Source organism: Aedes albopictus, chromosome 2, assembly GCF_035046485.1.
Source record: "Aedes albopictus strain Foshan chromosome 2, AalbF5, whole genome shotgun sequence".
Taxonomy (NCBI): domain Eukaryota; kingdom Metazoa; phylum Arthropoda; class Insecta; order Diptera; family Culicidae; genus Aedes; species Aedes albopictus.
Window position 1 is genome coordinate 494,935,915 of NC_085137.1, and position 24,857 is coordinate 494,960,771.

The 24,857-nt window shown below is 38.2% G+C and overlaps 1 protein-coding gene across 6 annotated transcripts in view; it reads right to left on the minus strand.

Moving 5' to 3' along the window:
• The window catches only part of LOC109423281 (uncharacterized), a 217,129-nt gene that overhangs the window by 93,756 nt on the left and 98,516 nt on the right, over positions 1-24,857 (minus strand). For 4 of the 6 annotated variants that reach the window (XM_062854288.1, XM_062854291.1, XM_062854287.1 and 1 more), the window contains exons 3-5: positions 12,444-12,766; positions 12,210-12,345; positions 11,931-12,060 (exon numbers count right to left, since the gene is read on the minus strand). In XM_062854288.1, the coding sequence (XP_062710272.1) occupies positions 11,931-12,060; positions 12,210-12,345; positions 12,444-12,657 (480 nt within the window). In that variant the 5' untranslated portion in view covers positions 12,658-12,766. Of the gene's footprint in view, positions 1-11,930; positions 12,061-12,209; positions 12,346-12,443; positions 12,767-12,849; positions 13,190-24,857 lie in introns of those variants that run through there. The other 2 variants (XM_062854290.1, XM_062854289.1) reach the window with 2 other exon arrangements.

The window sequence follows — 24,857 nt, forward strand, 5'->3', positions numbered from 1 at the left end:
ACTTATACTGTGCACCGCCAGCCACATTGCTGCTTTTAGTCTTGAGTTCTTTTCTGGAACAAACCAAGCTAGAATCTCATCAAGGTTTACAAACTCTAGGTGAAGCTTATTTCGAATGATGTCAGAAACCCATTCGCGAATTTCAACCGTTTTTCTGCATTCCACAATGCGATGGAAAATATTGTCAGGAGTCCGACAGGTATCACAGTTAAAATCAGGTATTCTGCCGATACCGTATTTAGTGAGCTTTTCTTTGTTGGGAATAACGTCATTAAAGAGCATGAATAAATTCGATTTATCGTCCGAGCACAGCCAATTGGAGCTCCAGTTCGTCCACAATAGCACCCAATTCACGTCAGGATAATCCATTTCAGCTTTGATGCATATGTTTTTCCTATTTATGAAGAAGTTGTAAAGCATGTTGGTTGATTCACAAATGCTGTTGTTTATCATGTCTGATCCTATTTCAATCCATTCTCTTCCGTTTCTTGTTAGTTGTGCTTTTTGGACATACTCCAGCAAGTAGTTTTCCTCTTCAAGAAGCAAGTTTCTTATGAAAAGTGCTTTGCATTTTGCTTCCGGATCAATTAGACGGAGTCCACCTTTTGTATAATCCAGGTACAACTGGTCTCGCGCAACTCGTAAGATATGTCCACGCCAAATGAAGTTTCCACAAATACTTTTGATTTTAGCCAGATGACGGTTCTTCGGAGGTAAAATCTGGGCTAAGTACCATAATTTGGATAGAATAAACGTGTTCAATATCCAAACTTTTTCCAACAAGTTCAAGTTCCTTGATTCGTTTAGTGTCACTCGATATTGTATAGCTGTTATCAGTTTTTCGTAGTTTGCATCAATCATTTTCGACCAATTATCAGCAATCACAACTCCTAGAACATTCATGTTATCCACTTCTTTGAATATTTGCGGTCCAGACGAGATGTTATTTAGCCTCAGAAAAGAAGATTTTTGAAGGTTGACTTTTATTTTAGCATATATCGAGAAGGAATCTACTATTTGCATAACCAAATCGAATTCTTCCTGAGTTCTGACGAAAATAGTAATATCATCAGCATATGCGGTTATCTTAATAATTTTCCCGTAAATTAAGATACCACTTATGCTATCATGTATGCTCCTTATTAGAGGCTCGATGTAGAGGGAGAACAGGACCATACTGAGCGGGCATCCTTGTCGTACTGAAGATTTTATCAAAATGTCCTGCGATAAAAATCCGTGGTAAAGTATCTTCGAGCTCGCTTTACCGTATAACAATTTCAAACAACTGATAAGCTCAGCAGGAAACCCGTATTTGTCCAACACTTTCCACAAAAAGGAGTGGTCTACTTTGTCAAACGCCTTCTGTAGATCCAGGCTAATAATAAAGCCTTTCAATCGTTTAGACTCCATTGAACGCGATATAATTCTCCGGAGGTTCAAAACATTAGTTTTACATGATCTTCCTGCAATCAACGCCGTTTGTTCTGTTCCTATCAGGGATTCAAGAACCAAGGTGATACGATTGGCCAAAATCTTACAAAACAGTTTGTAATCCGTGTTAAGTAAGCTTATAGGACGGTGATCTTCAATATTTCTTCTTCGTCCTTTTTTTGGAATCAAAGTTATTATTCCTTTAGCAAAATCTGTGGGAGGGTTAGTTTGTCCAGAAAGATATGAATTAAAAAGCTTTTCAAGATCTTCTTTCAAGACTTCAAAGTGTTCTAGATAAAATTCGTAAGTCAACCCGTCTGGCCCAGGTGACTTCTTTTTTGAACATTGCTTTAGTGTTCCAAGGATTTCTTCCTGTGATATATAACGAATCAGTGTGTTGGCCTCATCTATGTTCAATTGTTTTTGGATGGACGATAGCGGGTCATGGTTTTGGTCAGTTACATTTTCACTATCTTGACTGAAAACCGTCGAGAAATGCTGATGAACTTCTGACATAGTAAGATTTATTTTTCTGTCGCCGTTCGCTTCTGGGTTACTTTTTGAAATAGGATCTTTATGATGTAATTGCTTAGAGACTTGAACAATACTTAAACGCTCCCCTTCGATCAACGAAGGATCTTTGATTTTTGACCGCAAGTTTTCTAATCTTTTGTGTTCGAATTCCATAAGCTCCATTTTCACTAAATTGATCTGTTCTGTGGTGTTTTCCCCAGCATGCTGTTTTCGAGTTAATGTTTGCAGTTTTGCGTATAGTGCATCCTTCTGTTGATTGACTGATTGGTATGACTTCCAAGATTCGTTTTTGTAAAAACTTCGAATTTTCGCTTTAACAGCATGATTCCACCAAGAATTGTGGTCCATGTAGCTAAGTCTGCTTTTCAACTTTCCGTAATCAGTCCGAAATCTTTGACTTATTTCCGGATTTGATAGAAGACTAGAGTTAATTTTCCAATACCCTCGGCCGCGTGGATTGAGACTAGTCGGCTGGATCCCTATTTTCAACACAACAGCGTGGTGATCCGAACAAGGAACGCCAACTGTCGAAACCTGTCGAACTCGATCAAGGAATTCTTGATTACCATAAATTCTGTCCAGTCGTGAAGCAGTTGGGCCTCTGTAGAATGTAAAATTTGCAGATTTCTTTTCACTCGCAATGTCTTTGAAATTAAAAGCATTTACTAAAGTTCGTAAACCTTTGGATACGTTTTTTATACTTGAATTAGAATCATTCGGCTCGAGAATGCAATTGAAGTCTCCGAGCATAACAGAGTACATACAATTCGTTTTGCTGAGGTGCACAGTCATTTGGTTCAAAAAAAGATCTTCACGTTCCCTTTTCTTATTCGTGCCTGAATGAGCGTATACATTAACAAAATTAATATCATTAATGACGACTGATATTATTCTTCCTGATGGATCTAACACAAATGAATGAAAATCTATATTATCCTTGATGAGCACACCTGTGCCCTGTGCCCTTTCTGTCAATGCTAATGTTGATCAACGAAGTATACGATGGTAAAAAAGAAAAATTATCGAATGCTACCTCTTGTAAAAAGGCAACGTCGATATCAAACTTTGTAATAAAATCTTTCAACAGCGACTTGTTGATGTCCGTGTTGATGCTGTTCAGGTTCAACGTTGCAATATTGAATACAAAATTCATTTCACATAATTACAATATCTTACGGCTTATTTTTTGGATTTTTTGTTCTTTGATCGAAGTCGTTTTACCTGTTTTTCCAGAAGACCTCCGGAGCTCAATGCTACCCCTGGTTTAGAGGTAACTTCGGGCTCTGTCGATGACGCCTCAGATTCGTCCTGTCGATTCTCGTTGACGCTAGCTGCTTCGTGACCCCGCTTCCTGTGCTCACTGTTGCTCTTCTCGATAACCATTTCCTCGGTTGAAACTGCTCCGGTTGGAGCTACTTCGGTTGCCACCACGTCGGGCTCTGCCGCCGCTTCTGGTTCCTGATCTTCTGCTTCCTGGATCGCTTCTGTATCTGCTACAGCTGTAGCCTGAGAGGATGCCTCGTCAGTGCCGCCACGAGTGTCGTCCTGAATACCGGATATCTCGCAAGGGGCCAGCAATCGTTCTGCTGCAACCACACGCGATGTGCTCGGACGTTGGTTGTCCGGTGCCAAATATTGTGTGCGCTGACCGGATGGCCCTTTGCTTATGCCGCCAGTCAAAACACCTGCGTACGTTCCGCTGTTCTGCTTCAGTCGTTCGTTCACTGAAATCCTTTTCGGGCAATTTTGCTTCACGTGGTCCGTTCCGTTGCAGACAAAACATCTCGTCTGCATACCCTCGTAAAAAATACGAGCCTGAAAATGCTGAATGTGCACCTGTGATGGTAACGCTTCCGTAACCTCCATGTGCGCGCCTCGGACACCGTTTAGAATAGGATATCCTGTGTCCGGTCCATATCGCTCGCGTACGAGCTGGTGTATTTTGCCGTATTTTGACAAGACGTTTGCCACGTGCTTATCTTCAACCTCAATGGGAATACCGAAAATCCGGATGTACTTGAAATCACCCCTTGCCGTAGAAAACGAAACCGTTGTGGTTTGTCCGTCATCGTACGCGAAAATGTCCATAGTCGGACATCGCAGCAATTCAGCCTTCATTAATTCTTCACTTTGGAACTTGACGTACACGCTGTATTCCCTCGGTTCCCGAAACATTGCTGTAAGCATGTTCGGCTTCCATTCTCGCTTCCTGAAGAAAGCAAACACCTCTTTGTCCGTAGGCATCTTTGACTTCGCATCGAACCTCACTTTCACACAGTTGGTGTGGATGTTCCTTAGCTCCATTTTGTTCCGTACCGATTGCTTCGCCCCAAGGTCAATATCACAAAGCTTTTGCTTAACAATAGCCTGACCGGCCAAATGCTTCCACTGTGAAAAACACACTGCTGTAGATCTCGCACTTCTATCTCCGCTGACGGCTGAACACGAACTGTTAAAATTAATATTTGAATTATCAATATTGTACCCAATTACATATACGTGCAAAAGTACTCATGGAGAGCCAAATGATATGTACTCAGAGAGTAGGGAGAACAATTCCGATCGGTACCGTGCCAATCGTGCTAGCGCGATTAGAAGGTAGATGTAGATTCTTTGGCTCTGATCATTTTAGTCTTATTTCGATTCCGGTGAAATATAGTCGGGTCCAACAAACCTACCCTCGAGTTCGTTATTTCGCGAGTGAGAGAAAAACCGTAGAATTCTCTTTGAAAGTGGTGTCCCTCCCCACGTGTTCACCGGAAAAACGTGGTCGCCGACGTTCCTAAGTGGTTTGCTGCTTCTGTTCCTGTTGTTGCTGGTGGCCGATCGTCTCTCGGCCGTGTTATCGTCGACGTAGCCAGGTTTGCCTACAGGTATCATGAATCTTGTCTGGAGTATATTGAATATTGAATCTACTGTCTGCGTTCTGAAATTGATTCTAATACTATAATTTTTCAATCGGAATTTTTAATATTAGGGTAAAATTTTAGATTTTACTTGTGTTCTGGAAAAAATAGGTTCAAGTTGTTACCTGCAGTTAGCATTTTCTGTTAGACTTACACGCCAGTTTCAGCAGTTAAAATATCAAAAAATTGGAAATATGTACCCAAAATCAACAAAACATTACTAAACTTCGACAAGAAACCTTACCTTTACCGAACTTCAGTGAAGCTTATTTTCAGATGCATGTCGATAACCTGAACTTTATCAGAACCATAGATAACAGATGTTTAGCCTAGAATAAAATTTAACTCAAAACCTGTGTAAAAACAGTATAAACCCAATACGTTGCTCACTGACACTATCTATACAACGAATTACTGCAGTTATTGCTATCTGACATGGATTATTACCATTTATCATTCGCACTCTAGCACTATGAATGCGATCGTTGCGCCATCTCCAAATGGTTGCCAGTTAGGTCGCATTATTGAAATGGTGGTTGGAAATGTTTACAAATATTTTGTATGTCAGAATGAACGTCTGTTATCTGTGACGGAACAAATGAAAAGAGAATATCATTTAAAATTTCAAGAGGACTTATCTGACCATCCAGCAGTACTATAATTTTAAAAACTACTTGATGTTCACCCATTCGCTGTGAATATCTATAGCATTTTCAACCGATATTTAATTTGAAAGTAGATTTTAAAGTTCTGCAGAAGCATCAAATTACCACTAAATCTGGATCCAGACTGGTTATATGTATTAGAAACTTCGAATCTTATCTCAAATTTTTAAGACTAAGGTTTAACTGATGCTGCAAACATGGACACTAGACCTGTTCACTTTTTTTAACCTACCCGTGTCACATAAAATTATCAATCCACATGCAAAAACAAGTCTTCAGTCCAAAAATGAGCCAAATTGATAAAGGTTTAGAGGTGTATCAAATCGATTTTGTGTTTTTTCGAGCATTTTCACAAAAATGTACTCCAATATCCAGAAAATTGCACCAAAAAGGTACCGAAAATGCCGTTAAAATATAGTTAGAACAATACTCTACAACTTTGCCGAAGACACTACGGTGTTTAAATTGCGTATTTCAAAGTTATTCAACAATTTTCGTAAAAAAACCACGAAAAATACAATATTTTTACGATTTTTCATGTAAAAGTCATGTAATTTTACATTGTTTTACGTGACTAATTTAATGAGCTATTGATCCTATGTGTTACGAACATTTCGTCCATACATCATTTTAGTGTAGGAATTTCTTTTCATTGACTAATTATCAAAAGTTTGCCACGTTGATACTAAAAATCGTACAGAGTTGCCAGCACAAAATAAAACAAAGTTACCCATGATTAAAACGTCATTACACTTCTTTGTCTCATCTGCATCAGTTTCAAATTGGTGCAGATGGTTGAGCATGAGATTGTCGATTCGAAGATTCAAGGTTCAAGTCCTGGAATAGGATTTTTTTTTGCGTCTCGATCCAGCTATAAGTTAATGAAACTACGCACTGCATCTCATTGCAATTTGGCATCATAGCCTTGTTTCGAAACCGTATAGTGCATAGTAAGAATGAAGTTTCCCTTCATCGTGTAGTTGTATTGATTTGTGGGTAGATAGATACAAGTAAGCTCCACCCACAGTTGTATGAAAAATGTTGCATCCAGAAGCAGTTCCATCATCGTATGGAATTGTTTTAGCTAAATTGATCGTTATCAAACAGATGCTCAATACTTCGCCCAGGTGATCTCGTCCTCATGATTTATTGTCAACAAGTAAACTAAATATCTAGCTAGTTCTGGAATGGGCTTAATTGGCAGGTCCCTATCATTATTTTTTGGGAGATTGCGTGTAAGTCATGGCAGATTCATCATCCTCACTGCTACAAAGAAAGAAAAAAAAGTTTATCATGTATTTGAGCTTGAACCTGGGACCTTCTGATCCGCAGGCTCGAGCCTTATCATCTGCACTATTTCTGATACCTCAATCAAAAGACATTAGAATACGATGGCATGCCGTCTTAATCATGGGTAACTTTGTTTTAATTCGTGCTGGTAACTCTGTGCGATTTTTAGTATCAACGTGACATACTTGATAATTAGTCAATGAAAACGAATTTCTACACAAAAACGATGTATGGACGAAATGTTCGTTACACAAAGGGGTACTAGCTAATTAATTTAGTCACGTAAAATAATGTAAAATTACATGACTTTTATATGTAAAATCGTAAAAATATCGAGTTTTCTCGTGATTTTTTAACTAAAATTGTTGAATAACTTCAAAATACGCAATTTAAACACCGTAGTGTCTTCGGCAAAGTTGTAGAGTATTGTTCTAACTATATCCTAACGGTATCTCCGGCACCTTTCCGGAACAATTTTGTGAATTTCTGAGTAAATTTCTGTGAAAACGGCTAAACAAAACACAAAATCGATTTGATACACCTTTGAATCTTTATAAATTTGGCTCAATTTTGGACTGAAGACTTGTTTTTGCATGTGGATTGATAATTTGATGTGCCACGGAGAATCGGAGAAAAAAAGTTTCAAAGTGAACAGGTCTAATGGACACCTTAACCTTTCTTAGACTTTTTCAAAAAACTAAAGGAGCACTATAAATATTTTTTTTATGTTCGAGGGCTAACGTTACTTTATCACAACCCATGAAAGTGGTAAAATGTATTTGTTTATAAAAGCAGACCAAATTTGCAAAAAAATGACTAATTTTATAAATTTTTGTGCTGGTGGGTCGCCAAAATCTTTGAAAATCAAAAGTGGGTCGCAAGCTGAAAAAATTTTAGAACCCCTGTTCTAGAGCACTTACACAGTTATTAATTGAAGGGCTTCATTTGCCTGCCATTGCATGAATTTGTACATTGTGTGGTAAGTACCATTATACACTATGTCCAGAAGATCGAGAAAATATACCCGACCAGAACAGGAATCCAACCCGCGGTCTCCGGATTGGCTATCCATAGCCTTAACCACTAGGCTAACTATGGAACCGAGTTTGTTGACACCTTCCCCCTTAAACCACCATGACACTCTATTTGATATTTTTTTCACTGGAGAAGTTTATTGAAACTCGTGTATGAGATGTGTGTAATGGAAATTTGGGTTGAACATAAAGGAAATTTTATAGATGTTTTACTAGGTAAAGCATTTCTTGAAGTAATTCCAAAGTATTTCTAAGTAATGGAGCCAGTATGGAAGCTATAAATATTCTAGAAAAAGTCAAAATTATTCGATAGCTAATTTTGAACTGTTATATCTCCGGATTCAATGAATCAAATACAATGAAATTTTGAGCGTTTATGACTTATATGATAAACTTTGAAAAACTTTTGACATAACCTGTTACCGAACGATAACTTGGTTATGTTTATGGTGGGGGTGTAGGGATATATAATTGTCTAGCTAGCTTAACGGTCACTTCAAATGAGTGGGTGACAATCGTGCTGACCTAATGCCGCATGTTCCGGTGTAAGCAGTGGTGAACTTAGACAGCCGCCTGAAGGGGGTGGCGATGTGGGCGGAAATGCTGAGAGAGAGGAAGATTAGGAGAGAAGATCGTTTGACATTTCTGGCCGATGAATGATCGTGGAGAAAAATCGGGGGGTCACCGAGAGATCGCGCGGGAAGACAGATGTGTGTTACCATGAAACGAAGACCGGTTCGGGGACTCGAGACAGTGCTTGTGACAAGTTTTTGACGGTGCATGAGTGCAAGTGACTGGGTTGCGCGCCGAAGCCGGGAATGTGTCAAAACCTTGGTCGACCAAAAAGGACCGAGCCAGGACAGTAACACGTGGGACGGGATCGGGGCGATTCAGTACGAAATACCAAGCCCCCCCCCCCCCCCCCCCCCCGAGGCTTCGTCGATTGTTAAAGAAGACTTTACTGGAAGAAGGCTAATCTCCAGTCCACTATTTCTATCCTGCCCGGACGAAACCCAGTGAGCACGGTATCAGGTGCACCTCACACTACAACTACCGTCGTCCGAAGCCTGTGGACAATTCGCCCCGGTACTTACTCCGGGCTCTCTGCTTATTGTTTGTGAAGTTCCGCCCAATCTCGCGGTGAAACGAGTGGCGCTCGACTGCCACCGGTGACCTTCGACGTTCGCACATTGGTCGGGCTCCATAGAAAGGAGCGGCCAAAACTACCAAAAAACGAATTAGATATTTTTAAACTTTATTTTATCTTATAACAAAGTTAATGTATTGTAGTTTTATGATTCCTAATTTAAAGCATGCCGGCTTTTATATTTATACGACATTTTCATTGCCAAAGTGGCCTATTTCACAAATTTGAAAAATGAACCACTCGAAAAAAGTAAAATTTTAATATTTTGAGAATGTAATACGTGTTTTATGTTATCCAGCATATGAAAGCTTGTTGTTTAACAGTTCGAATGCATGTATGGTGCAAAATTAATATGTGACAAAATATTTCAAATTTTCATATATTATACCTTAGGAATTTTAGTAATTTTTAAGTTAAAAAACGGTTCGTGTCGTCACGTGTCGCCGCAATTTCGAATAGTACATCTTAAAAATCATGCCTAGGGCTGCATAAATACGTTTAAATATTTTGCAGAAATTTGCTGGTTTTCAAATTAGAGCTGTTTAAAAAATTTGTGTTTTTTCATATATTTTACGTATTTTTTCCATTTTTGACTGAAATAAAATTTATCTTCCCACATTTGTTACACGTTTTGAACAAACATGATTGGATTTGATCGAAAGTTAATCATTCAATTCAATTCAAATTGATTTTCTAACAAAAAACTCAAAAAATGTGGAGTTTACTGACTTCTACAGATTTTTAAATTATTGAAGTTACGTAATTTTTGAATACCCCTGTTTCAAAATACTATATAACATATCTAGACAACCTATAACTTCGGTTAAACACATAAAAAGAGTTTTGGCCGAACTTTATCTTTTTCCGACCATTGTGGTTCGGTCGGCCTTATTGCGCTCTCAGCAACACTCCAAGTATCACCGAATCTGTGAATCCTCCAAACAGCGCTGCCATCAGCGCTGCCAAAGCGGCAGTAGTCGTGGTAAAGGCGGCGGTGGCCGCGACGAAGAGCGGCGGTTGCCGTAGAACAGGTCTGCCCAACCTTTTACTGCCGCGGGCCACAGGTAATACAGTATTGTTCCGATTTTATCACGCCGCTTTTCAAAAATGCTTTTAAATATTCCACAAAATCTACACATATTTTCAATATTTTTAACGTTGCAAAGCGAGCTTTCAACATTCATTTTGAAGAAGATGGGAAACACTTGCTCTCAAATGTTACAGTAGATTAATGAAAAATGAAGGACTGACGCGCGGAGGGCGTGATAAAATCGGAACATTACTGTATTAATAATACACTTATTATTACTGTATTAATAATACACTTTTTTGAAAAACTTTTCTGGGCTTTCAGGCTTCAGATAGAGATCCGAGCCACTTGGGAAGTGGCTTCTATTTTGGGCACTAGTCTAGTCTAGTCTAGTCTAGTCTAGTCTAGTCTAGTCTAGTCTAGTCTAGTCTAGTCTAGTCTAGTCTAGTCTAGTCTAGTCTAGTCTAGTCTAGTCTAGTCTAGTCTAGTCTAGTCTAGTCTAGTCTAGTCTAGTCTAGTCTAGTCTAGTCTAGTCTAGTCTAGTCTAGTCTAGTCTAGTCTAGTCTAGTCTAGTCTAGTCTAGTCTAGTCTAGTCTAGTCTAGTCTAGTCTAGTCTAGTCTAGTCTAGTCTAGTCTAGTCTAGTCTAGTCTAGTCTAGTCTAGTCTAGTCTAGTCTAGTCTAGTCTAGTCTAGTCTAGTCTAGTCTAGTCTAGTCTAGTCTAGTCTAGTCTAGTCTAGTCTAGTCTAGTCTAGTCTAGTCTAGTCTAGTCTAGTCTAGTCTAGTCTAGTCTAGTCTAGTCTAGTCTAGTCTAGTCTAGTCTAGTCTAGTCTAGTCTAGTCTAGTCTAGTCTAGTCTAGTCTAGTCTAGTCTAGTCTAGTCTAGTCTAGTCTAGTCTAGTCTAGTCTAGTCTAGTCTAGTCTAGTCTAGTCTAGTCTAGTCTAGTCTAGTCTAGTCTAGTCTAGTCTAGTCTAGTCTAGTCTAGTCTAGTCTAGTCTAGTCTAGTCTAGTCTAGTCTAGTCTAGTCTAGTCTAGTCTAGTCTAGTCTAGTCTAGTCTAGTCTAGTCTAGTCTAGTCTAGTCTAGTCTAGTCTAGTCTAGTCTAGTCTAGTCTAGTCTAGTCTAGTCTAGTCTAGTCTAGTCTAGTCTAGTCTAGTCTAGTCTAGTCTAGTCTAGTCTAGTCTAGTCTAGTCTAGTCTAGTCTAGTCTAGTCTAGTCTAGTCTAGTCTAGTCTAGTCTAGTCTAGTCTAGTCTAGTCTAGTCTAGTCTAGTCTAGTCTAGTCTAGTCTAGTCTAGTCTAGTCTAGTCTAGTCTAGTCTAGTCTAGTCTAGTCTAGTCTAGTCTAGTCTAGTCTAGTCTAGTCTAGTCTAGTCTAGTCTAGTCTAGTCTAGTCTAGTCTAGTCTAGTCTAGTCTAGTCTAGTCTAGTCTAGTCTAGTCTAGTCTAGTCTAGTCTAGTCTAGTCTTGTATTTTCTATATAGCTTGTATTTTCAATATATCTATTTTTGATTGTCAAAAGTCAAAACTCATTCAGCGAAACTATAGCAATAAATCAACTAAAACAATTTTCATAAGCTCACTATGGTCCACTGCTCGAATTTATGCTGGCCTGCATACTTTCACAGAAAATTTGACGTTTGAGCGGTGCCGTCACCTCTCGAACGTCAAATTTCGTGTTAGAGTAAGCAGGCCAGCATAAATTCGTGCAGTGGACCGTAGCTGTGAATAATAACCCCATAAAGTTGACCAAACATCCTTCGACCAAATGGCTTCCGGCAGGATGCTGTTAAACCGAATAAACATTTGCGTATCTACGTGCATATGTGTGCGTGTGTGTTGTAAGTGTGCCTGCCTATGTAGCCAATTTGCGGCTATGAGCTGGAAACGCTTACCATACCTGATAGCCGGGGTTCGAGGTGATGTTGATCTCGCTGTTGAGCTGTCGGCGAGAGTGTCGAGGCGAATGGCCCGGTGACTTGGCTGCCCTTGAACTGCTGCTGGCGTTCGATTCGTCCAGGATGGGTTCACTGGAATATGAAAAAAAAAAAATGTTTTGGACGGTATTGTGGGCCCAGGTGTCGGTTACGCATCAGTAGTGGGGCAAATGGCAAATCACGCATGATTGGGCCATAAGCGCGTGTAATGTCAAATGTGTATAATGTGTTATGATACTTACTTTTCCAGTGAATTGTCGGGCGTTTTGCTGGGATAAATTCGTTTTTTCTTACGATCTATGTCTTGATTATCGAGTGATATGCTGTTGGAGAAGTCCTCTTTGGACACAGTCGGGTAGCAGTATTCGAAACGCTTTCCTGGAAATTGAAATAAAAGTGTTTGCCGCATTGTATGTTACACATTTAGTGAAGTTTCCCTCCCCGCGATTGAAAATTTAACGAGCAGTAAAACTTACGCTCAAACCGCGGGCTGATGGCCCCGTACTCGTACTGCACGCTAGACGAGGTGTGCGACGACGACTGGCAGTAGTCGAACACGTCGCTGTTGGCCTCCGGGTCGTCCTCGGTGGTTTTGATGATTTTAGGGCTTGCCGGAAGCGACGCCCGGCTGGGCCACGAGTCGGCGTGGCTCTTTTTCAGATCCTTGCGGGAGCGGCGCGTTTCCTCCATGGTGATGGTGGTGATGGTGATTTGCGATGGCTGGGGTAGGTTTTGGGTGGGTAGTTGTCGTTACTGAATAAGCTACATGTTGTTTTCCTCGTTTGGGGTTGAGGTTGGTCTAAAAAAAAAAAACAGAGAGAAAATATGATTTAAAATAAAGTTGTGGTTGGGTCGTTTAATTGCTGAAAATCAAATATGTACATAACTCTCAAATTTATGCCTCATAAAATAAGAATGTAAATTTCGAAACCAATTGCTTCCTTACATCCAACTAAAACATAAACTACTAACTGTACCCGGCAAACTTTGTCTTGCCTACTGCGTTTTTTGACGTTTCAAGTTTCTAGCCAAGCCCAAGTCCCCGGTGAAAAAGGTATAGAAAATCGATTTTTGAAAACTTTAAATTTTTCCATGTTTTAGGCCTCATAAACCTTCCTTGGGTGAAAACTAACAGAACAAAACTAAGACGACCAAAATCGGACCTTCCGTTCGCAAGTTATGCGCGGTCCCACGTATGCCACTGCATTTTTATATATATAGAAGAAGAAGATAACACTGATATTGCTAATAGTTGAAAAGGGGATTGTTGGAATGAAATCCCTTTTATGGTGTGTGCATCTGACATGTTTTTGGGTAATGGATCACATTCCCCACAGCAATCCAATTATACGAATGTTGAATGACTTATATTAATCGAAATTTGTTTCATTTTTATCATCTTACCCATATCCGCTCAGCGTCCTATTTATAGACCAGTACTTTTGAAGTGATTTTGTTTGAGAATAAAACAATATTTCAGTATACTGCAGACAGGCTTTCAGAGAAGTTGTTCAGAGGATTCATACTTCGTACAGGGAGAACATTTAACTTCAGAGTTGGCTCACTAGGTGACGCAAATAATGCAGCGAAGATTACATATGACTGAGATTTTTTATCCTATTTTCAAATGTGAAGTTAATATGTTTTCTTGATGTAGGGGGGGTGGGGGTAAGACGGACCACTGACTAGTTCTGTCTCTTAAGAGATGAAATTTGATTTTCTTTTACGATTAACTATATCTTCTTATCAGTTGATGATTATTGAACCACTCGATGAGAGAATACATATGTCAAAAGTGCAAAAAATAATCAATCATTTACCAGGCTACACGCTTTTGTGCTGGGATCTAATTTTGAGGCGTCAATAAAAAAGCTTTTTAACATTAAATTGCTAAGTTTTTGCATTTTATTTTGAGTTTCCCAGTAGTTTTAAGGACAAGGTATTTGGAGTACATAGCTCAAAATTTCTAGAGCACCGTTTTTTAGAACCGTTGAACGGATTTGGATGAAAATGCATCACGCTAATTGTTCAATGGTTGTCAACAGCGTGATGCATTTTAATCCAAATCCGTTCAACGGTTCTAAAAAACGGTGCTCTAGAAATTTTGAGCAATGTACTCCAAATACCTTGTCCTTAAACTGTTCCGTCCTATACACAACGAAATTCAGGTAAATTTCATGGATTATGAATAACGGTGGTGGAATGAATATTTTGCGTTGTGTGGGGGTAAGACGGACTGCCTTGAGGGTGGGTAAGACGGACAGTGTTGGGGTTACTTTGATAGTGCCGTAAGAAATACATTAAGACCCACACATTGTTCACAGATTGAAATCTATGGATTACAAAAATGATTGTGGAAGCTGTATAAAGCATTTCATATTGATTTTTTGTTCAAAAATTCATTATATTAGAATTTTTGTTGTTGGAACAGTTTGAACTTTGTAAAATTACCAGAGCATTGCATACTGTTAGGCGTTTATCAGTCTATGGAGGTTTCCAATTTACAAAATAGATTTTAATTTGCAAAAACACATTTCGCTAAGAGATTTAAGGCCAAATCTAGATTCTACTATGATTGATCTACCGAATACAAACGGCCACAAACATCGTTTAACACAATTAGAGGCGTATTAGCTAATTTTCCAAACGTGTCCATCTTACCCACCCTACCGGTCCGTCTTACCCACACTGTTGAAAAACATACATTTGGAGATCACTTTTTAATTATCTCAAAAGTCATGGAAAATCAAATTTTATTGCAAAATCGGCTTGCAGACTGTAAAGTAGCTTAGTTGAAGTATATAGTATAGAGATAAAATTATAATTACCGCATTGTTTACACTGTCAAAATAGAGTGTTTCTTAAACATGTCCGTCTTACCCCCACCCCCCCTATAAATTTGAACAAATTTGAAATGTTAAGTTGGTGTCTTCGGTGGAGTTGTTCATACGGATGTGATTCTTATAATGTCCACGATGAAATTGGCACACAGAAACTATTGTATAACTTTTGATTGCGTTCGCCAAAATAGCTATGTTTTTGATCATGAATAGTATATGTTTTATGTGTAGCTAATACCATAAAATTTTCATTAAAATCGGTTGAGTATTGGCGGAGATATCGTTGAAACAAGGGAATTGCCACTTGAGAATCTTGTACAAACAAGCATTTTGGAAAGTATCACTCTGGCGCCAAAAATACTGAACCGATTTCAATGAAAATTTTTATGTACGTAAAGTATGTATGTAGAAGTAATTTGTCAAAATTTCATTCAATTTGATCATACCATTAAAAAGTTATAGCCATATATGTCACACTATGTCACAATAAGCAGATGTGGTTTTTGGTATAGTGAAAATCAAACTGCTCTTACTTTGAAAGTACTCAACAAAAATGGCTGAAATTTTCACTGTAAACAGTTTAACACAACAATTTTACACTGTCAAAGTATTATAAAAATCGGGACAGTGTTACCAGTTCCCCGAGCAAAGGCGGATAACAAAATGATAGCAAGTTCTGTTACCTGGTTATCATTAGTTTGATAATTGAGTTTGTTATCATTTAGGTTGAATTAAGAGCCAGCTTAAAAAAATTATAACTCAAATTTACTTCTCGAATACCAAAATGATAAGAAGTTATGTTATCAATGAGTTCAAGTTGATAACTAATTGTGTTGTACAATATTTTGCTCAACATTATATTTAGTTATCAACACGAAAAAATGTGCTATTTTACCGACCAAAATAGTAAAAATCTACTTTACCGACATCACCACCTATTGAAAAAAGTTTCTTATAATTTACAACCAATGTTTTCAACTATTGCGCCCAGGCGGATCTCGAACCCTGATCGAGTGATTGTCGGTCGCAGCCTATAGCCCCTATACCAACGGGACTCATTGATAGTGAGAGTAATAAAAGGCTACGCTTTCGTACTACAGTCACATTAAAAGGGGAAATCGGAATCTATTTCTAGAATCAAGCTTCATCAGACTCTTAGTTTTGGGAAAGTTTTGAAATGTGCGTTTGGAAACAGATAACATATTTTGTTATCATTTAGTATTTTTAAGTTATCGCTGTAGACTAAAATTATCGATATCTTAATTTGTTATCATCTGGTTGTCATCAATTGAAAAAGATGATAACAAAAATAACAAAATGATAACAGCGATAACACAGTTTATTATCAAAGTGATATCACTTTGTTATCCGCCTTTGCTCGGGTCTACACACAAAATAGTGCACGCGGAACTAAAAATGGTCAAAAAGTACCTAAAATTTACCTTGAAGCGATTTGAGCTTTGGATATTTACTAGAAAAAGTACTGAACCGATTTCGATCAAATTTTTACCACTTAATTGATACTATGTTAAGAATATCGAGTGAAATTTTCAAACGATTTGATAAGGTAACAAAAAAGTTATAGCCTAAGCCAGTGGTGCTCATCCTGCGGCCCGCGGGCTGCATGCGGCCCTCCAAGCCTTAAGATGCGGCCCGCGGAGTACTTTAAGACGAATCGAAATTTTTGAACGATTATTTGAAATTACTCGTTAAATTTATTAAGAAATCAAACAAAAAAAAATGCTGATCAATTTTCACAGTGTTGAACACAAATTAAATGATAAATAAACAAAAAGAACAATCCGTTCTGGTAAGATTCGAAATCGCAACTCCGAAATATTTCGGCATTTCAGCTAAGTCACGAAACCAGCTTATACTTATTTATAAGTGGTACGAATCAAATGAAAGTTTGTTAAAAATGTAATCTTGAATCATTTAAAAATTAGTTGCACTTTTTAAGCGCAGTCAATGCAACGCTGAGCAAATATTTCACATTTCGCCTTTCCGAAGAACACAAAGCACGAAGTTTTTGACAAAATTCTCAACAAATTTCAACTTGGTTGCCAATATTGTTTAATTTTCACTGTTTGTTTAAATTTCTATTATAAGACTCACACATTTTTCGAAACAAAACTAACGAATCCAATTTGAAATGTCCAAGCAAAACTCCTGAACGAACTTAAAAAAAAAAAAATCAGGCGAGATTCATAAAGCGTCTCCTGTGTCCTTTTGGAGAAACTTTTGGATACATTTTTGGAGAAACTCCAGGCAGGCCCGGATTTAAGGGGGGGCAAAGGGGGCAAGTGCCCCGGGCCCCCCGATTAGGAGGGCCCCCCAAGAATCCATAAGCACTATATATTATGTTCAACGAATCCATAAAAATGCACACCAAAGACGATTATATTTATTGTATGTCCTAGAGTTGTTATAATTGGGTTCTTTAACGGTATCCAGATTGTTTATAATCTGAAATCGAAATACAAAATTTCATAATTTTGAAGCATTGCAGATTGGTTTCAAAGTTTTTGTGGTATTTTTTTTTTTTGGTGTGAGCTGCAGTTCTAAAGTCATAAAACTGTTTTGTTAATTTATGTTTTGGAACAAAGAAAATTTGATCTTTTGATTAAACTGAAAAACAATATTTTAATTGCTTAACAATTCAATTGTTTTGAGGCTGCTTGATTGCAGCAAATTCAGCTCTAGAGAGATATTACAGTATTCAACAATTTAGTAAAACGAAGTTTTTGATTTATTTTGGTATACGCGATTTTTTCAAAACCCCTTGAAAGTTCTTGTTGAGATCAGAAGAAAAGCTTATTTATGCAAAAATTACTGCACAAAAGCGTCTCTAAACAGAGTGCGTTAAAAAATCTTAAACAATACTTGTACATCAGTCTGTTGATTATACGATCATATTCTGAAAACAACTAGGTAATTTTCCAATTGTTGCATTGTTGCTTTTGAGAACTGCATTGTTAAAAGTACACTTTTTATAGGACATCGGTAGTAAGTAATATTCGGCCTGAATATTTCCTACAATAATACTATATCTTTGAAAATAATGCAAAATAAATCTATATAAATAAAAATGGAATGGTGTTTGTATGTCACGAATACGCTCGGGAACGGGCCAACGGATCTCCACCATTCTTTCAGTGTTTCATTCGTGCAGGGCTCCGACGTGTTCATACGAAAAAATATTTGGGAAAATCGACCGGGATCGCACCGAAAACGAGAAAGTTTGAAATTCCATTTTGCGGGGCATTTTTTTACAGAGCTGCATGTCAAAAAAACACAGTAGGCAGGCAGAACGACGTTTACCGAGACAGCTAGTGATAAAATAATAATTTGAATGAACAAAATAGTTGTGTGACTTAGTTTTTTCCTGAATCGCAAAAAAAAATTCCAAATATAAAAATACGAATAATACACAACATTGAAAACAAAAAGTTTAAAAATCTTCATAATCTTGCTTTTGGGGGCCCACTTTAGAGGGTTTGCCCCGGGCCCTCCGAAGCCCAAATCCGGCACTGACTCCAGGAAGCATTATTGGAGAAAACTTTTAAGCAACTCTAAGCGAATAAATTCCTCGTGCAACAAAAAGAGAATTTTCAATTGTAACTACAAATCAGATTCCAGGACCAACTGCATCAAGATACAAAAGATGCCTAGAACGCCTGAGGAAAATTTGAACAATAAATTTGAAGCATCTTATGCAGCAAGATGATGTAGAAGAAACTTCCGGAAACAATTGTTAAAAATCTAATTTTTGAAGAAACCCAATGATGAAGTATTTCATCAACTTTAGAACAGACTTATGGAAAGAATTTACTAAAATCTTCAAGAAACTCCTGGAAAATTTTCGGAAAAATTCGGAAGCTATTCTAGGAGAAATTTTTGGAAACGATTAATGAGGAATTCCTGAAGTAACTTTAGGGCAGTTCCAAAGGCAAATCTAAGCGGAGTTCTTGGAGGTGTGCCAAGAGAATTCTAGAAAAACTAAAAGAAACTTCAAGAAATTTCTCGAAAACCTTCTGGAGCAACTGCACAAAAAATTTCAGGAGAAAATCCAGCAAACATTTTTGGAGCGATTCAAAAGAAATTCTAGTAAAAGCTGCTTGACAAGTTGTTGAAGTGGCTTCAAGGCAAATCTAGGGGCAACTTCTAAATTACTTGTTTGAATTTTAATTTGAAGCTCAAACGTTTTTCTCAACCAAACTTATGAATCTAAATTAAACTGTTGAGATTTTTAATAAATATGCTTTAGAATTGTTCTTTCTGTTGTTTTTGTGCATCGATGTTTTATGCGGCCCGCATTTCGATCCCGAATTGCAAATTTGGCCCGCGGTATCCTTCAGCCTGAGCACCACTGGCCTAAGCAATTTTTTGAAATGGGTGCCCAAATTTTCTAAGATCTCATTTTATGATATCGACAATATCTGCGCCAATACTCAACCGATTTTAATGAATATTCTATGGTATTAGCTACACATAATGTACTATTCATGGTCAAAAAATTAGCTATTTTGGTGAACGCAATCTAAAGTTATACAATATTTTCTGTGTGCATGAAATTGGCGTGGACACCCTTTATTTGAATGATCTCAAGTTAGATATATTGTTACTAGAAGGTGTTGCAGAATAAACTATATGATTTGCTCTATCGTGCGCAGCATTTTCTTTTTTCTCACTCACTCTCGTGAACAATCACGAGAAAGAGAAAGATAAAAGAGGGAGCGCTTGCCCCCTATTTTATCTTGCTCTTTCTTGTGTTTATCAAAGAGAATGAGCGAGAAGAAAGAAAAAACTGCGCACGCTAGTGATGATTTGATAATATCAACCAACCAAAAGATACCTATGATTTATTTTTTTTTGTTTTAATAATGTTTATCAAACTAAGTACAGTTCGGTTATGTAATCATTAGTAAGAAATCCTTTGAACAGGTGGAGTTAGGGCAAGTTCGTAAAAGTCATGCGTTGAAAAGACTTCCAGCTAATGCGCAAGATAGCACAAATATAATTTATATCATGGATGTCTTGGTTTACTTACAAGGCCATCTCGTAGGGATTTATCCAGTGCTTGAAAAGGCGAAGCGTTTCCTGTGTTCCTCTTCGACCTTTGCGCAACCCAAAACGGTAGCTACAGGGGTCAGACAAAATGATCGGGACAGGCAAAATTTTAACTCATCAAAAAAAAATTCAATTAGTTGTCCAGTGCTGAAAATTTCATTTCGTCATATCTAAATTCAACCACCTACAGCTCATTTTAGAAGCTGAACCTGAGAATACGGTGTATGAAAAACTTGTGCGGCTATACCAGTTCTGCAAGAAAGTCACGGAAAAACCGTCATTTTTCGAATACATATTTAAGGTAAATGTCACGGACTACCATTGAAAAATGCTAAATGATATTCACCGTGAATATCATTGAGATTTTTCGAAGGTAGTCCGTGACATTTATCTTAAATATTCGGAAAATAGTGGTGTTTCCGTGACTTTCTTGTAAAACTGGTCTAGCTGCACAAGTTTTTCATATACCATATTCTCAGGTTCGGCTTCTTAAATTAGCTGTAAGTGATTGAATTTAGATATGACGAAATGAGTTTTTCAGCACTGGTTGTAACTTTTCGAAAAGTGCATCAAATATTGTCAAATTTTCACTGTGAGTTGATCAACTCGTTGTGTATTAGTGGTCAAAATTTGAAAACCTTCAGGCTATTCTGCACGAAGTTATAAAGAATCTAGAAAAAGGTAGAATTATCCGATAGCCAACTTTGAGCTGTTATATCTCCGGTTTCAATGAACCGAATGCATTGAAATTTTGACCATTTATGACTTATGTAATGAGCTCTTAAAAACGTTTGACTTAACTTGAAATTTTTAACAATATATACCGATTTAATTTATTTTGTGATTTTTTAGTAAATTGGTATATTTTTAATATTCATCCCATTACTTTTTCAATTTATTGCCGGCTATGTTGTTACTTTCTCTAAAAACGTATTTATATTCAAGTAAAATTAAAGGGAATTGAAATGAACTCTAATTAGCATCTTGCATTTTGAAACGATGTTAAAATTTTGGATAATTTGGTTTAATTAGAAAAATAATCTAATCGTTATAATTTTCTTCCGTGTTAAGAATTTAAAGTTTAGTTAAAAGTTTTTTATGGCTCATTATATAAGTCATAAATGCTCAAAATTTCATTGCATTCGGTTCATTTTATGCGGAGATGTAACAGCTTAAAGTTGGCTATCGGATAATTCTAACTTTTTCTAGATTCGTTATAACTACGTACGGAACAGCTCGATCTTTTCCAAATTCTGACCACTAATACACAATTAGCTGATCAACTTACAGTAAAAATTTGAGAATATTTGATGTAGTTTTCGGAAAGTTACAGCTAATTCTGGAGCAACATTTGAAAAGGGCATACAAGCATTGGTAAACAATGACTTCACACGTCGCTCCTAAGGCCCCCTTAGCTTATTCACAAAAACTAAGACCGTTATCAGATAGAGCAAACATCGATCTTTCGGATAACGGTGTTCATTTGCGTGGGCGGGCTGCTGTTATGCCCTATGGAGCGTTTTAGAAAAAAGACACAAGACCTCTTGGGCCCTTTCAAATGTTGCTCCAGAATTGAACATTTTTTGGATAGTGAAAATTCTGTCTGTTCCGATAATTTTGTCTATCCCCTGTAGATACCTTCGTTGGACAACATGTTCCGGAAGCAAGTGGAAGCAGGAGCAATAACAATTTTTACTGAGAGTGAGAAAGTATGGTTCAACGGTAGGATGCTCTCTGAATCGATCTTTTCGCCGGTGTATACGGCAATGAACAGACATGATTGTTTAGCTTTATTAAATTGAAAATGAACTTTAGTTTTAATCAAAAACCACGTCCAACATTCCCATCCTGAAAATCATTGTTTTGACAAGTTTTTAGCAATAAATAAATTAATCGCACAGCAAGTGAGCATGTACCGTCTCCAGTCAGTTTCCTTCATTAACCAAATGACCGATGAGGGATATGTAGTGGTCGCAACTGGTTCGAGTTTTCTGTGATATCCTTTATTTGTTCGTTTGTATTGGTGGGGGTGATGATATTGCACTGTTCTCACCAAATCGAACTGCACAGTATGAAAGTGTGACGGTTGAAAAGTGTGACGATAAGTGCAACCATGCTGTCTGACAGCATTTTGACGTCGAGAAATGTCACTGATTAGCACGTGGTGTGTGTGTTTCGTCGGATTCTTTCTCGGTTTTGTTTTGATTCTCATCCATCTGACAACTCTCCGATTCAGTTTTCTCTCTGTTTTTCTCGCGAAAGTTGTTGCAGTGTGGCCTGTTCTGCAGGTTTGGGTGTTTCTTTTTGAGGAAAAAGTTTGTGAAATGTTGAATTTATAAAAATGATGTCGGCAGCCGTGCCCGAGCACAGAAATAGTGTGATAGCTGAAGTGCACCAAAAATCCATAATTGAAAGCAACCAGCAATAATTGCTCGTATTCTTCAAATTTACCTTATTTCAAGCACTGGATTTTTGTAAAAAAAGCAATTCCTCCGGATAATTCTCCATTGATTTCTCCTAGGATCTCTACCAGGTTTCTTTTAGTAATTCCTTTTGATCCTTTGATTCCTGTTGGGATTGATCCCAGGATTTTTCCTGGGATCCATTCCAGTATTTCAACCAGGGTTCTTCCTGAGATCCCATCAAATAATCTTCTAAAGACTCCTCCTGGAGTTCCTACCGGGATTCTTTCAGGGGTGTCACCGGTATTCCCTTGAGGGATTTCTTCCTGAATTGCTTCCGGGATTCCTTCATTAATTTCTCAAGCGATTCCTTTAGATATTTCTCTCTGTTTTTATTTATGTTTCCTGAATTTTCATCTACGACCTCTCTAGAGATTCGATCAGAAAATCCTCTCGGGATTTCTTCATTGAAATCTCCTTCAATACTTTCCACCGGGATCCTTTCGAGATTCATTCCAGGGTTTCTTCATCGACCCCCGGAAACCCGGAAAGGTTTCCTTTAAGGATTTTTCTTGGGTTTGTTTGTTTCTGTTTTCAGTCCTGAGCATCCATGGTGGTGCTGAGGGACGAATGGAAAGATCTCCATCCTGGGCGATTGCCCGCCATCGCATTGACCTGTGGCCAGGTCAAATTTCTCTCAACTTCCTTTATTTCCTTGTTGAGGTTGCACCGCCATGAGCCTCTGGGACTGCCTCTGCTACGATGTCCTGCTGGGTGCAAATCTAACGCATGTTTGCAGATTTCGTTCCCACCCCTGCATAGATTGTGGCCATAGACTAATTTGGCCTACCCACCTTCACTTTTGCTTTCTGTCGCTATCGGCTTTTGATGACATCGACGATGGAGTTCCACATTGGAGATCCAGTTGGGAGGCCACCATGCACGAATTATATACCGTAGGGATCTATTGATGTAGACCTGCAGCCTTTGAGTGTTCTCCACTTATACACACCAAGTTTAACTGGCGTTTAGCAGCACAGATTTCACATTTTAGCTTAAAATTCGGATTCTGGTGCGCCGACTATTCTTATTGTTTCCCATATATTTCTTAAACTCGCAAAGACAGCCCTTGCCTTCTTGATCCGTGCACCTATATCGATCTTGGTGCCTCCATCGGCCGCCAAGACATTGAAAGCTTTCAACATTCTCCACCGTCTGCTCAGCTACTGTAAAGCTGGAAGTGTTGACCGTGTTTACATCCAACGATTTGATCTTATTGACATTGATGGTAAGACCTGCTGCCGAGTGTAGGGTCTTAATAATAATATAAGCCATTTCCACATGTTACACTACATTAGCACTTTGAGATCGGTAAGTTGGCAACCTTGGCGACAGACAGTTGTAGAGATCCGTGGAGAGAAACGGTAGGAAAATAACAGAGCGCGAGATGGTCGCGGACGCGTGTTTTGGATGCGGGTTAATTCGAAGCGAGAAATAAATGTAAGTTATTAATATCGACAAACTGTTTTAATTAGATTTCGAAGCCGAAACCTTACATTTTGCGACGAGGATCAAAATTAAAACAATTTTCGGTTTTAGTTCAGGAAAGCGAGTGAAAAAGCGGGTTGTTGCGAACGGCGAAAATTCCGAGTACAGTGAGCGAGAAGAAAAAGGGGCGCTGCTTCTGCCCTTGACTCCCAGCAGAAGGTAAGCGTGGTGGTGCAACATGAAAAAAATGCTTTCGAAAAGCTTCGAAAGCAGTGTTAGTGAGAATCATAGATATTGTTGTTGTTGTGAGTCTTTCATTTCACCATGGTGCCAATAGGACAAATCGGTGAAGTACTAGATTTGAAGTAATGAGCTGAATTTTTGTATGGTGAGAAGGTCAATTCTCCGTTTCTGCAATGAAATGGTGCAAAAAGCGTGGGTATTATGATTCCTTGTCTAATTTGATGCTGTTTGAGCAAAACTTTGGGAAACTTTGTTGTTTAAATTGCCAGAAATGGAGAAAACAACAATACGGTTACCCAAAGTTCTGCTCAACCAGCATCAAATTAGGCAAGGAATCATAATACTCACGCTTTCTGCACCACTTCATTGCAGAAACGGAGAATTGACCTTCTCACCATACAAAAATTCAGCTCATTACTTCAATTCTAGTACTTCACCGATTATGCCCTATTGAGAAAACGAAGAGAACGTCACGAAGTTGAACGGGGAAACAAAGTGAGGTAAGTTTGGGATTGCAAAAAAAGAGAAACCTATAGAGCTTGCTGACGTTTATTCACCTTTCTCTTTCAAACATGCAGGCGGAATAGGATTTGTTGTCATCAGGAAAGGTTTCCCGATGAAAACAAATCCTATCCCGCCTGCAAGCTTGAAAGAGAGAGGTGAATAAACGCCAGCAAGCTCTATGCTAAAGAAGCGATGCTTGTGTGATGATCGGGGAATCGAAATATTTCGGTTATGAGATAAAGTGAAGGTTGCGTACCAAGTGGAATCAAATCAAATGCTTCAGTTATGCGTGGATATTGCACTGTACTGAAATAGTATACCGAATGTGGTGCAATAGAGAAAA